At 32.6% G+C, this 16,283-nt stretch overlaps 1 protein-coding gene across 1 annotated transcript in view; it reads left to right on the plus strand.

The window, feature by feature from the left end:
- The first annotated feature begins 4,021 nt into the window (after nt 1-4,021).
- LOC143200589 (lysosomal proton-coupled steroid conjugate and bile acid symporter SLC46A3) overlaps nt 4,022-16,283 on the plus strand; it is a 29,396-nt gene continuing 17,134 nt past the window's right edge. Inside the window, exons 1-2 of the mRNA XM_076411064.1 lie at nt 4,022-4,684; nt 7,636-7,834. Coding sequence (XP_076267179.1) covers nt 4,051-4,684; nt 7,636-7,834 — 833 coding nt within the window. The 5' untranslated portion in view covers nt 4,022-4,050. The remainder of the gene's footprint in view (nt 4,685-7,635; nt 7,835-16,283) is intronic.

The raw sequence follows: 16,283 nt of genomic DNA on the forward strand, positions 1-16,283 counted from the left end.
AAATAAAAAAGATAATTTTGCCAAAAAAAAGTGTTTTTCTATGGTAGGCCGGGGACTTTTCAATTGAACTGTTATATTTTAACCCATAATCATCTGGTTTAAAATGCAGAGAAAAATCCTCTCCGGAATTTTGATACAGAAGCTTTTAACAGATTCCCTCAAGTTTATCATTGTTTATTTCATTAGTTGTTTAAAAACTATTTTTGCACTAGTGTAGAATTCTTTGCAAAGAAGATCATTCTATATAAACGCTCACATCCCGAAAAACAACACTTTTATTCTGGTTTCATTCATCTCAAAAGAAAAGATATGTTTTGTCGCTTGCTCTTGTTTTCTTATCTCCAGTCCTCCATTGATTCGGACAACAGCGAGAACTAGGATACGAGTTTTTAACTTTGTGAATTAACAGTTGCCATACCTTTTTCAATGTATATTATTATAGCTTCTTTATCAGTAATTACAATACACCTCAGAACTCTCATCTCACCGTTAGTGTTGTCAACGAATTTAGATGTTTTAAGTACCGAAATCCATCAATTCCTATAAAACCAACTTTCTATTACTGGCCATTAATAGAATAAAGAAGTACTGACCAATTAATCTATGAACCAATTACGCGAATACCGTTAATTTAAGTAGATATAATCGAGCTTAAATTCAAGTGGATCTACCCAGTAAAGTTTAAAATTATTTTCTCTTTATTAATAAAAATGTAATAACGGCATCAACCAATTACACGAATACCCTTAACTTAAAGAAATATAACCGAAGAGTGTCACACCATGAGAGGTCGCATATATGTATATTAGGGAAACAAATATTTCAATATCCACCCTCCTGTATTGCAAAATCTATAAAATTATAAACGTGACCTTCATAAATTAACTTTCTTAACTTATTTTCTTTCTTTTTTGTTGTGGCAGTATCAATTTTAAAAATTGAAATATTTTTTAATCCTTAAGTATACATCAGCCTCCATCTTCAATGCATTTTTCTAATATTAAAATTGAATCGTCAGTTTACCTTATTATATGTAGTCATACATTATAATTATTTACTAACGTACATGTTCAACTGATAAAAATACCACCTGAGAATAAAGAATTATATTACTATATATAAATATTTATATTAATAAATATTAAAACAATTTAACAATCCAAATATGTTCATAGCGTAGGAATATTCTTACGCACTTCTTGATTAAATCCTATTCCAAAAAACTATGACAAAACATTTATAACTCTAATAATTAAGATATATTAATATTGTAGTTCAACAACTATTATAAAACTCGATACAATTTTAATATCTAATATTTCTTAGGGCAGTAGAAAGAATTAAACATCATAAAATTATTATATTTTTGTTTGATTGCCTCCAAACTGGAAGGCAATATGCTCAGATTATTAATATAAACTAAAAATGGCAAAATTTCTAAAAATGGCCTGGTTTGCAGGAGAAATAGCAACTGCAGTTTCTTAGTTACTCAATGAAGTCTCTTAATTATATTATAGCATCTGAAATTAGCATTTTCTTGTTTATCTATTTAATACTTATAAATTAAGTTTAAGAAATTTCCATTACTACACATATCAATACTTTCGTAGCCACTAGTCATACAACTGCTGGTTATATGTGGTTTACTTGAATTTTGTTACAAATGATACCAAACTAGACTAAAACTGCAGGGAATTTCTTGGCATTTTTTAGTAGTAATACTTACTGCTAATTCGACAACTTTGGTATATTCGCACTTCAGTCACTTTATTAAAGTCTTTATAATCTAACAAGTTATTACACTATTCATAAGATTGTGCTTTTAGCCTGTTGTCTTAGTAACAAAATAAAAAGATATCAATATCTGAGTTTATTTTCGGCTAAAGTAACAATGATGTATCATAATTACCAGTTAATAACAGCACTATACAGAGTTAATAAAGAACTTAGAATAAATTGATGAACAAAATCGTGGAATTTAACCCGATAGTTCTCTTGTGGGATTGCCTGAAACTATGATAACAATCCGTAAACGATCTTCGCTACAAAAACCTTCAATTTTCTATTCTTCAGAAACAAATATGGTTAAAAATGTGTAGGTTAATAATTGTTTGTAAACCCAAAAAAAAATTAACTTTTGTAAAATGGCGTTTGTCTCCTCTGGCATAAAACGGTAAGCATTTAAAATGGCGTTCAGGGCTGATACAATAATGAAGTAAAATATAGAAGACAAGCGACTTACAACATACCTCTACTGATGAACCAATATATGGCCAACGGATATAAACAGAAATACCAATACTATAGAAATCTTCATTTAAAAAAATATCGATATAGCATCCATGCAGTCCTGTTAAAAATAATCTATAAAGATAAGCCCTCTTCTCTGCACAAAAAAGACTAACTAGCTATAATTTAGAGAAAATCTAGATAAAATAACTTCTTTAAATTGGCCTTTAATGAGTGAAATACGTATTGAAAAAGTAGCAATATATTAAAAAATATGTAGGAATTAGGATCATATGCAATGTAATACATGAAAGATAAAACTACATATAATTCACGACCAAGAAAAAAATTGCAGAATAAAATAGGGTACGAGAAAATTGGTAACAAGTAATAATGGAAGAAAACAAGAGAAAATTCAACAAAAAAATAAAGGAGTTAAAGCAACAAAAAATGTCAAAAAAGTCACCACGAAAGAGAACGACTTACCGGCCTAATATTTATCTTTAAAGCAATGTTACGTATGAATACTTCCTAGCAATTGGTAAGGGGATGAAATCATTATAATTCCAAATCCCGAAATCCTAATTCATTTATTCAATTTCGTAATAAGCACGGAATTAAAAATTAGACCAACTAAATACAGACCTAAATACTAAAAAATATCGCTTGACTGAATACTTGAATAGATTATAACACTAAAATAGTTTCTCCCTCATTCACACTTTCAGCTACCGAAACCTTATCTTACAACTAAACAGTTTACTATAAAGCAAAATGATGGATTCACTGAACTACAATTACAATATATTCAGAAGTTCTACAAGGTACTGCCTGAATGCAATATTGTAATTCCTTTATACTTCTTTATACGGCAATCTTGACATCCTACGAGAAAAATATGTGGAGCAGTGAAATGGTATCAAATATCTAGTATCTACAGCGACATCTAAGTTACAAAAAACACATACTTGCGAAAAGAGAACAATTTGGACTTAAACTAAATAGACTGTAATGTCTTGTCAGACACAAGAATCGAAGGGATATCTTGTTATACAAAGAATATTTAAGTAACAAGATATCGCTGTACAAATCAAAACTGAACAAACCTAATATAGCCATCACTCAAAGTTCCAAAACAAAGTCTTATCGTTGCTGCGTACTACGTTTCTGATGAACTAATACAAAGTGATATTCCAAATATTAATATCGAGTTGTTCGAACAAGTATCAAGGGGCCATAATGTATTTACCAATCAGCTAAATATAATCAATAGCAGTAAAGAGATACAACATTTACCGCCATCATATCTCATTAATGGATACGCCATGTTATATTAATAATAATTGCCATAAGAAATAATAATTATTATTATTATTGTCCATTGAGCAGATTCCAAAGATAATTAAAAATTAACCTATTCAACAATACTATATATAAAAATTCAATATTTAAAATTTCGATTTTAAGATTGACAAAACCTTAAAACTATAAACATTGACTTTTACAAAAAAAAATGTTCGTTATTTAAACAGCAGACTTATTGAACAATATATAAATTTAAAGCCATTGAATACATTAACTTAATAAACAGTAGCATTTATAATATCGTATTTTTCTCCCTCGTAATCCAGTTAATAAGCTTTTTATATTATTCCTCTTCATGTAAATCTAGAAATAAACAATAAGTCGCGTTTCACTCGCCAAGATAAGATACCACATTTACAAGAATATAGGCTTATATTTTAAGTACAACATAAGATGTTCTTTAGTTAATTTTTGTTGATATGTAGTGAAAAATGAGGTGAAGTAAATTTTGTAAAGATGTCTCTGCCGAAATCTAAAAGCATAGAAGCAGAAATGCAAACCGTTATAGGACAGTTAGACGATGATTCACATGGAACCAGTAAAAAGTCATTATTAGAAAAAGCTAAATATTTTATTTCCAACATGACTGTAGAGCCAGTATTATTGTTTTATATATTACCCAGTATGATGGTCACTATAGCAATACAAAACTTAAATTTAGAGAAAGCTTGTCGTGTAAACTTAGCTATATCCCAAGAACACTGTGATGCTCTCACTATTAGGAACGTCACAGCTTATTCAGACTACGCTAGAGATGAACAAGAGGTTCAAATATTGGCCACCAATATGACCATTGTAAAAAATACAGTACAAAGTATTCTACCCGGAGTGATTCTAATGTTTTTGGGGGCGTGGAGTGACAAGTTCCAGAAACGGAAACCCTGTATGCTGATGCCTATAATGGGAGACATGTCCATGGTGTTAGGCCTGCTAATCTGTACCTATTTCTTCTACGAACTGCCCATTGAAATTAACTCGATATTCGAAGCGTTTTGTCCGGCTATTACCGGAACATGGTTTGCGATGTTTACTGGTGTTTATAGTTATATTAGTGATGTTAGCACCGAGGAAGAACGAACAATAAGAATTGGTACGTATAGTAAATATATACAGGCTTGATTTTTTAAATAGTAAGTCGTTTATTTGATAATGCTTATTAATTATTATTCGAGTAAACTACACAATTTCGGAATTTATTGATTTTGTACAATGCATTTCTAAATCATATTTAAGTGTTAATTAAAATAAAAATCAGATCAAGTCGAAAATAATATAAGTTTTTATCAAAGTTTTTTTAATTATTACCATTAATGATTCAACAATTTTCTCAGCGGGAAATTTCTTATTATAAATATTATATGCATGACATGTAGAAAATAACTACATTAAGTGATTGGCGTGAAAAAAATATTATTCTGAATCTTAGTCTAAAGTATATATAACAGGTCAATTGAAAAGTCCCAGGCCTACCATAGTAAAACACATTTTTTTGGCAAAATTAGTTAGGTAGTCAATGAAAATTATTCCATCTGCATCCCAAAATACAGACGCCATAACCTTGCCAGCCGACTGTTGCGTTTCCGACTCTTTGCAGCGTATTCATGGTGAGCAGTCCACTCGGATGACTGTCGATTGGACTTCGGAGTGAAATGATGGAGCCATATTTCAGCCATTGTCACATATCGACGCAAAAACTCGGGTTTATTACGCTCAATCATGTTCTAACTCTGCTCCGAACCATCAACTCCTCGTTGTTTTTGGTCGAAAGTGAGCTCGCGCGGCACCCACTTTACACAAAGCTTTCTCATACCCAAATATTCGTGAATGATATGATGTACACGTTCAGTTGATATATTTAGAGTGTCTACTATTTCATTCAATTTAAATTTACGGTCATTCAAAATCATTTTGTGAAATATTTTCGTCGGTAACAACCTATTTTGAACGTCCACTGCGTTCACCGTCTTGGATGCTCATTTCACCACGTCTAAACTTAGCATACCAATCATTGATGGTTGATTTTCATGGAACAGTGTCCGGAAACTCGGTATCAAGCCAAATTTTTGCTTCACCTGAATTTTTGCCCTTCAAAAGGCTATATTTTATCAACACGCGAAATTCCTTTTTATTCATTTTTTTTCACAATGACAAAAGTTGCTAACAAAAAATGCTATAATTCACAAACTAATGATCCGACAACTGTCAAACGTATGGATTTAGTTCTAGTATCGCCATCTATGTGTCAGGCCGGAGACTTTTCAATTGATTTGTTAGGTCCATTAATGAAATCGGATGGCGTTAAACTTTTTAGTCTATGCACTTCACTGTCATGCTGCACTACCTCATAAACACTCTTTCGAGGAACTTAACACAAACAATCTGAAATACACTCTTTATGGGCGATAAAAAATATAGCGCGATATCCCAATATATCATTTAATCAAAAAGACAGTACAGAGTATTAATAATGCCATGAAACATTTAATCGTGAAACTAGCAATACCCAGCAGGATCCCATATAACGAACTAGTTCCAAATACTGATTCGTACAGCAATACCTTATTATCTACTGATAACTTCGATTTGCGCCCGGTGAGAATATTTGCATTTGAAACAACACATTGGCTGAAAAGTCCCAGACGTAACAAAAAACGCGTTTTTTGCTCAAATTGGCTTTATTCATGAACATAATCTCCATCAAGATCATCAACATTTCAATCAACATTTCCATCAACATTTCAATACCACTTTTGTAGAACGATTTATCTTTTGCTTCCAAATAGTCTTCAGTTTCTACAATAACCCCTTCATTCGAGCAAAATTTCTTAACGGTGGGCATTTTTTGAGGTTTGCGAACAGCCAATAGTCGCTGGGTGCCAAATCTGGCGAAGACGGCGGATGCGGGAGTAATTGGAAGTTCAATTCATGTAGTTTTGAAATTGTTCCGGTTGACTTGTTGACACACTGCATTGTCTTGATGAATTTGAATTTTTTTTCTGTCATACGCGGTTCCTTCTTTGTAAATTCGGCCTACAAATGCTTCAATAACGCTATATAATATTCAGTGATGGTATTTCCTTACACAAGATAGCCGATGAATATTAGACCATGGCCAAAATACCAAGGCCATAACATTTCCAGCTGATTGTTATGCTTTCGGGTACTTTGGATGAAGTTCACCAGTTGCTGTTCACTCAGATGACGGTCTATTTGATTGCGGAGTGAAGTGATAGATCCATGTTTCATCCGTTGTCACATATTGATGCTAAAATTCCGGTTTATTACATTTAAACATGACCAACCACTACTCAAAATCATAAACACGTTTTTGTTTTTGTAAACGCAACTTTACTTTTCAACTATTCAAAATTTTTTTCTAGATTTTCTGATGTTTTGTGGTGTTACAACTTCATTTCGAAGTCAACTGCGTTCTGTATCACCAGTGTCTCTACGACCACATTTAAAGTCAGCAAACCAACATTTATTATTGTTTCTGATTGGGCGGAAACCTTATAACACTTTCCAAGCTATTACTTCACTTGAACGGTATTTTTTCATATAAAGAAGCAGCATAGAATTAAAAGACTAACTAACAAATTTATGAGTAGAATATCATGAAATTTTAACGGCGTTCTTTGGAAGGTCAGTAATAACTGAAAAGATATTTAGCATCCACTTCTGTGGGAAAATGAAAATTATTAATATTCACTAAGGGGCATGTTAGGCAGGGTAACATTTACAAGAGTAGAATTTATTTAATTTGCTTTGGCTCGCCTTGCTTTCATCCAAAGCCGTATTTTATTTGAGTGTGTTTGGAAGCTCTCTGACGCTGTTATTGGATGCGCTTCGTGTGACGCTAAAACATGGTAAAACGCGTGTCGTCTCCATATATTTCTCTAGTTAATGACAAAAGTAATTTTGACAATCCCTTTAAGTTAGCTTAAATGGTCTGTTCGCGGTGCCTTTAAAATAATTTATTTTTGATACAACATTTTACTTTACTTGGAATTTATAGTGTTTCATATTTATTTTTAATTTCAGGGGCTATTAATACACTGGCAAACGTTGGAATGTGTTTAGGCACTGCACTTAGCGGTATACTGTATAAAATGTTTGGTTTCTATGGTGTTTATATCATTGCCTTATGTATGTACTCTATTGCCCTGACCTATGGATATTTCTCAATTTCTGATCCAAAACCTTGTAGCGACAATGAGACTAAGAGTCAAGGATTCTTTAAGTAAGTATTATAACCCATAGATAAAAGCAGCTTCAATTGCTCAAATATGTATTAATAATTTAACTGTATTAATTCATATTGTTTGGATACATATATTTACTACTACTACTACTACTACTACTCTACTACTACTACTCTACTACTACTACTACTCTACTACTACTGCTGCTACTACTACTCTACTACTACTACTACTACTACCACTACTACTCTACTACCTCTACCACTGCCACTACCACTACCACTGCCACTACCACACCCACCACAACCACTGCCACTACCACTACCACTACCACCAAAAATAAATAAGTACCATATATGTTATAGTTAATCATACAGTAGAATTAGTATTATTTAAAACAGTCTATCGATATACACAACTCCTATAATATTAACTGTACGAGAAAGTAATCTTTGGCTTTTTAATACAAAATATCATTATACTTATGAATTGACTTGTGGTTTGTTCATATAATAAATATATTTTTCAAATCTTTTCTATCTCTGTTTGAGTAGCAATCAATGGTTCAATTCAAAATAAAAAATGCGCAATTATAAATTGTTTCAATTTGGTTTAATACGAATTATAACTATATTTGAATGCAAGATACAGCTAAAAAAGTATCTATTATAAAAGAAAATTAGTTCGTCAGGAAATCATATGAACGTAAATTTCTCTTCGATAATTTTGCAAGGAGATTATTGAAAAAGACACTTCAGCATTTCACCTAAGAGTGTCTCAGCCATTGAAACGCATTAAATGAAATATATCATAGCCTTGAAATAGCAAAAATAAGTAAAGAAACTGTAAAAATAACTGCTGGATCATCCAGACTGAACATGCTGAGATATCATCCTGCACCAACTTCAATTCATTATATCATTATAGTCTAGGCTTTGTATTTTGTCATCATGTATACATTGACTATCGCATCTTCATCGAATAATGTCATTTTTAATACTATTATAAATAAAAAGAAGCTCGAAAATAAGTTCTCGAAACAGCTTTATTTTAAACTTGATTGTAATACTTCCCTTCATTCGCACGCCTAGAGGCTAATGCTACTTGGCCTATTCGACTTATTTCAACCACTGATATTTTCTTCGTGTTTTAAAACAAAGTTATTCATATAAATTCCAAACACTAATCAGTGGTATATGTGCCGTGTCTACAAAGAAACACACATATACATAAAACATATATAGTATATCCAAAGAAGCAGTGAACATACGACATCTTAATTTATGACGTCAAAACGTTCGCGATGTTCCCGTATCAACCATGAGTTTTAGTTTATTTTGCCTTTGACACCTAAAAAAATTCTCGACTATAAAAAATAATGGAACAAAAATATTAAATATGATTTATTTTAATATTATAGTACATCTAATGCATATATTATCAAATAATATAAACTACAGTTAGTTATACAATAACAATAGGTTAGAGTTGTTTTATTATGTTAACATTGCACTCTTATACATTATTACTTATTATTACTTATTGCAGGTATACCCTGGGAGCCTAATCCACCTAATTAACCTAATTAACAATTGTGTATTCAAGTAATTTATTTTACTTTCATTAAAGAGCATTTTAGAGTTACCTTTTTACGCTTAGTTCTTGTTTCCTTCGACGGAGAGTTTCCTTGTCAGTCACTGTATTTTTTGTTTCCTCCGTTACTATTTGTGTACACCACTCTCGATAATATAAATTAATTACTGAATTCTCCCAAATGCATTTACCATAACTATAAAACATTATAATATAATGCTCATGTATAATTCTGAACAATTACACACATCTCTGTGCACATAAATCGTTCACACTCTACAATACTTCCTATAGTTATCCTATATTAATTATATACTCACCTTTAGTTGTCTCCGCTATCATCACCCTGTCTTGGAAATTGTCAACATTGAATCATAAAACCACGTTCAGAAACTTTCATTCAAGTGAATAACTAAACTGTTAATTTCCAATCTATATAACATTTGTTCACTATTTCATCTTTTGTCAATTTCTTCTTCAATGTATCTGATCAAGTTCGTCCAAACCAAAGGTATTATCAACCATTCCAACTCAACAATTCTAAGAAGAACAAAAACTATATATCAATTAATGCAATTAGTAATTACTAAATGTTACGCCTAATAATACCTAATCAATTGTTATTCCAACGTTTACCTTTTTCCATGAGCTTTTATTATCTGATGATGACCATTATATAAAATCAAAATGAAAATTTTCATGTCAAAAGTCCTCCTTAATTTTATTACATGCTTTTAAAAATTGAATTTTTTTTAAAGCAACATCTGGTAGTTCTATTAGAACTCTTCGTAAATTATCTTTACATTATTTAAATACTATATTACCTGACAGTGTACGGAAAGATATTCTACATGCCTCAAAGACCATATCCCATAGCTCTAAGCTATCTGTAGATATTTTAAAGACAGTTTCATTTGAAATAATTGTATTAAATTATGTTTATATTAAAATAACTATTCACTGTTTTTATACATATCATATATTTGATCTCTGATAGAGCTAACATCAAACTAATCTTGATTCGTCACCCGCTTCATATGAGGACCATTTCTGTTAGGTATATCCAAGATTATATTTTTCATTTTTTGAGATATTTTAATGACCAGACCCGTTGCAACTTAATATTTAGCAATAAAAATGTTCACCGCTCTATCAAATTTTACTGACAAGAGGGGGCCTCCATTATCTCGTTCCTGTTCGAAGTAACTGATTAAAGACGCAATCTGTTCTGCCTGGCTTCAGAATTTTCAATCAAAGTAGTAATAAGTAGCGATTTGAAATTTATCAAAACAAGCAAAAAAACGTTAAAACAACGTTTAGTGGCTTATAACATCTAGTTGTTATAATTAATATGTTGAAGAATTTTGCAGACATTTGACAACCGAACGTCCTTTACAGACTCATTCGTTTACGCGCTTGAACGTATCAGGCAGCATTGTATCTCTTTTTAACTGGAATAAAATGAGAAGGAAAATATTGTCTAATTTTAAAAAATTACGGCTGACAATACATTAAACATCTTAATGATGGGTATTCACTGCTACTTTGGATAGATTATATATATGTTTTATTAATTTTCTTTTAAAGCCATATTTCCTTCATTGTTTAACCTGTAAGATTTTTCTTAAAAAAATTGAACCTGGTGATTTTTGCCAGCTTTACACTATCTAGAGAATTAGCAGTCAGGTGGTGCAGTCTCACTCCATACGATCACTAAATGTATATATGGTCAAACGTAGTAGTGATGAAAGAAAACACTATTCCTATTGATTAACTCATTTCTAACCATTGTTTTAAATCTATTACATCAATCTCATTAATTGTTGATAGTAGAGAATAATATAGCCAGGTTCAAGCAGCCCATGTTGACTAATTTCTTTCTAATCCCACCAGCAGTTGAAACCGTTTTTGAAGTTTCTTCAGGCTTACAATTACAATTCAGTTACAATTTATTTCACATTTTCTACATGATTCACTTTTCAACGGCCATAACGCCAAATGGTATAAGTACATATAAATATATCAGCAACCCTTTTTTTAAACTTGTTATACTTTTCGAAATATCCAGTAAATTAATTATTTTACTATTTTTGATGATTAACGGCTATTTATCATATTAGAAGTATAAATCACAATCGAAAATGGATTGAACTGGATCTTTTATACTGCTTGGGATCTGTTTCACTCATTGGGATCCAACGACGCTCATCATACCTTATTACAACAATTCTGAAAAGCTTTTCGATTTTTGCTATAACTTGGTGTAGCCACTATTCTTTCTTGTCGCTCACATCGCCCATGTTTTGTGGAAACAAATCAAGTAGTAAGACATTTCAAATTGAAATTGAGAGATATTTGAATCTAATCTTGTGGTAATTTTACAATAAATTGTCGATTACGTGCTTGTAATCCAGTCATTTTTGCTTACCAAGAAAATTTTAACAAGCACTTTCAAATGATGCTCATGCTGCTACTTCATGAGGCGTTAAACATTTTGTAAACTTCTTCTTAGTCATGAATTTTGGAATATAATATCCGACAAATATTTCTTAATAAATTAAATATTTTTCTTCCATAACGAAAACGCTCGAAGTTTCTTTGATCGCCGGTGATGAAGTTTTTAGGGCATATTTTACACTTTTACCCGGATAAATTATTAATGGATCACTGTCCGTTGTTGTTATGGAACTAGCTCCAGCACTGATGATACGTCAGGATATATATTGTGCTATTCTTCATCGACGACATTCATTCAAGTTTCCTTTCTATCCATAACGCTCGCATATAAAAGGAAAAATATATATTTTACCAGCAATACCAAAATACTGCAAATGTGCATGTTTGAGTGCATTTGTTATGATTTTTCCACGTTTACCGAGCATATAATATCCACAAACGTAACAAATACGATTTGAAACGATTTTGCCACATGCGACAGTAGAAAAAAAAGTTCAAAATGGTGTTTATATCAACGTCGTCCGCTGACTGCCATTACAATAGCGATGTGCTGCCACCATACGCGAACCCAAATATTAGAATCAATCTTTATACACGGATTGAGGATCTGCGTTCAGGGCATCAAATAACGTAAAGAATCGTTTTCATCTGCTCAATTCACAACTAAAAACTCCGACTAAATGTTTACTAGACTTTTACAGTTTTAAGTCAGGTAGAACACAGGTATTAACCTTCTCTTGGTATTCAGTCTTATACAAGTGGTTCAAAACTATTTTATGATCGACGTTTGGTTCCACAGCAATGTTGTGAAATAAAATATGTTGGCACAACTCAATTATATCAATATTTTAAAGAATTTCATCAATATATTTATTTCTTATGTGCACTTAAGCACTCACTCTCATAAACATCTCACAATTTTCGATAAACCTAGCATTTCTATCTTCTGCGACGTAGAACAGAAAAATATGACCAAAAATGATCTAGATCTTCATTTTCAAAGTATAATAATGTTTGAGTCAATAAACGAATAAGATAGCGCTGAATGACGATAATATATAAAATGTTCTATGGACTGTTACCCTTCAAACTCTAACTTCAAAGAATAGTATTGTTTAATTGAATAAATATTACTAGTTATGGGCGACTTTTAAGTCATATATTAGAAAAAAACCAAAGTTACCTTTAACCCAACCTTTTACTATCAGTTTTAATTTCTTTTAATTTAATTTATTACATTTCCAAGAATATGGAAGAAACTATAACGTTATGTTGGTTAGTATGGCATGGTTATATTATCATGTATTCTTATCAATGAATACCAGTACACAAATGACTGATAAATAAATATATAATTATATGGCGATTCGAAAAAAATTGATCAGATAAAGCTACTTGACACACAATGTTATTGAACCAATGAGTTAACATTATTTATATGAATATATAGGGTGCACTAAACAACCTTATCGCATTTTTACTTCTATATCGACAGTGTATCAACATCGTACTAAGTTCCAATTTCAGTTTATAGCTCTTATCTTATCTCCTATCATAAATTAATTTTGTTTAGTCTTTAAAATTTCCGTCTTCAATAGTTTCAGCAAGTAATTGGAATCGGTAATACAGAAGAAGGAAGTAAAAAAAGTTCTACGACTGAAGTAAAAAAGCCGGATCACTGAAGCTTCAAGAACTTTTGTTTTTAGAAGATTTTCAAATAGTGGCGAAATTTGATGAAGAATATGTCATTTTAAGTTCTGCGGCGCCCTCAGCAGTGTATTGTTTAAAAAGCAGATATTCTGCCCGAACGCTAGCTATGAACTATTGCTCGCGATGACTTCTTGATGATGTCTTCTAAAAATTACACTTATTATGTCTTAGTCTGCTCAAAATCAAGTTAGAAGTAAAATAGAAAAAAAAATTCTTTTATTTATTTATTTATTTAAACCCGTCAGCTTCTTGGGCTATTTAGGGTGAATTACTATACATTATATGAACATTAACACGCTTACAATATTATACAGTAGATTATAAACAATAGAATATATGCAATGAAATGTGTCTGACGCTAAGTTGGATCTGGCACAATCACATAAGGGCGGGCTCTGTCCCTTCAACAAATATTCATGTGTGAGTCTACAGTGCCCCATTCGTAGTCGTGCGAGGACGCTTAACTTGTGTCTACTGATGTTATTATGGTCTATAGATTGATAAGAGATCCTCTTGACTTCCCATAATTTATTGTTTTTTATCAGAAGGTCCCATTCTGATTAGGTCAATTGCCTATTAGGCACTCCATATATACTTTGGCATCTTTTTTGCTGAACAGTTCGTTTAACTTGATCCACTCCCCTTCCCTACTTGCCAGATAGTCGGCTCTTTCATTTCCAGATATTCCTTTATGGGAGGGGACCCAGAGGCATGTTATTCTTACACCTCTAAATTGTAACTTTGTATCTCTCTGATGTATATGGCCAGATGGTGGACTGTCCTTGCCGATCTTAAACTCTCTAGGAAACTCATAGAATCCGATACTACTAGTATGGATTCGCTAATCCGTGATTCCTCCAAGGCAGATAGGGCCATATATATAGCCAACAGCTCCGCGGTGAAAATGCTAGTCAATGATGAAAGCCAAAAGTATCTCTCGAGTAGATTAGACGTATAAGCAGCATCCACAAAGTTCTCACGTTTTGAACCATCAGTGCAGATGATAAAATGATTTGAATAGTTCTCTTCGATTATCTGTCTAAAAAAGCTTCTTATTGTAGAAAGACTATTTGTTTCCTTATTCAGAACGTTCATAGAGAGGTCTATATGTATTCTTGAGAACTGCCATGGTGGTATATTAGTGATTCTACATGTTGCATCTGGGATCACAATCATTAATCGTTTACATATCCTCTGGAAGATTAATGAGGGGCTTAAGTACCTCTCCCTTATATTGGTCCAGTCTGTCTTAGGTTGGAAAAAGGTATTGAACTGGTCCAAATCTGGACGGAATTTGAGGGAGCTTGCATAGTTTAGCAACAGGATCTCTCGTCGTGACTCGAGTGATGAAATCTATGCGTCGCACTGCAAACTTTCAACCGGACTAGTGCGGAATGCTCCCAGTATGATTTTCATATCGGCGTTTTGTATGGGGTTCAATTTCTTCACCTATGAAGGTGGCGCAGTAATATAATACTGGCTTCCATAATCCAATTTGGTACACCGTTGGTTTAGTGATATGTTGTAGATATTACTCCATTAAGAAAGATACAATGAAGTCGAGCATTTTGCTCCCTATTTCCCAGTTAAATAGTTGTTTCAGGATGCTGTTAACATTGATGGAATTAAAGGCCTTTTCTAAGTCAAGAAAAACTGCAGTCACAGGTTGTCCCGTATTAAAGGCCTCACAAAGGTCCTCCTGAAACCCGATCAAGTGATCAAATGTAGAGTATCCTCTAATGAAGCCCTTCTGATGATTGTTTAGTAATCTCTACTTTTCGAGCACATATATCAGCCTATGGCAAACCATGCACTCAAGTACTTTACATAGGTGGCTGTCGTGATATATATTGATCAACGATGTTCTATGTGCTCTCCAATTGATGTTGAAAAGGGTCTTCATTAGACCTATGTCTGCCAAACATTTATCTTTGATATAATTTATGTGTGGGAGCCAGTTGAGCCTATGATCAAACAGCAAGCCAAGGAATTTGTCTTCTGATTTATTTATCAGGTTCTTACCCTCCATTATTAGTGTTGCTATTCGCGAGCAGCTCCTCCGTCTACAGAAATTAACACTCACGGACTTCTCTGCTGAGAACTTCAACCCATTACGTCCGGCCCACGTAGGTAATTCATCAAGGCAATTCCTCCTGAAACCCGATCAAGTGATCAAGTGTAGAGTATCCTCTTATGAAGCCTTTCTGACCATTATTTAGTAATCTCTGTTATTCAATTATATATATTAGCCTATGGCAGACCATGCGCTCAGGTACTTTACATAAGTGGCTGGTTAGCGCGATGGGCCTGTAGCTAGATACTGAATGCCGTGGTTTACCTTATAAAGGCAAATATCCTTTTATCAAAAATTTGTTGTAGATATTAAGCAAATGGGAAAGTTGTGATTGGGTTAAATTTTTGATTAATGGGAAACTAATGTCGTCCTGTCAGGGAAATGTGTTCCTGTCCCTATTCATGGCCTTATTAAATCTTCCATTTTGAATGGAGTATCCATAAAATCATATACATTCTTGCTTGTCCCATCATTGCTCTTAATCTCCTCCGTATTTTTATGTAGTATAGAGTGATAGTCATCTCACATGGGTCCTCAATACGTCGACTTCCATCAACCATTACTGGTATTTTGGATTGTGGGGTGCCTTTCAGTATGCTTACTTTTCTCCATATAGTATGTGATGAGATTTGTAGGGTAAGGCTACTAGTAAA

The sequence above is a fragment of the Rhynchophorus ferrugineus genome, unplaced genomic scaffold (genome assembly GCF_030347505.1).
Source record: "Rhynchophorus ferrugineus isolate W39M unplaced genomic scaffold, kcgeb_rfMv2 rfM8, whole genome shotgun sequence".
NCBI classification, from domain to species: Eukaryota; Metazoa; Arthropoda; class Insecta; order Coleoptera; family Curculionidae; genus Rhynchophorus; species Rhynchophorus ferrugineus.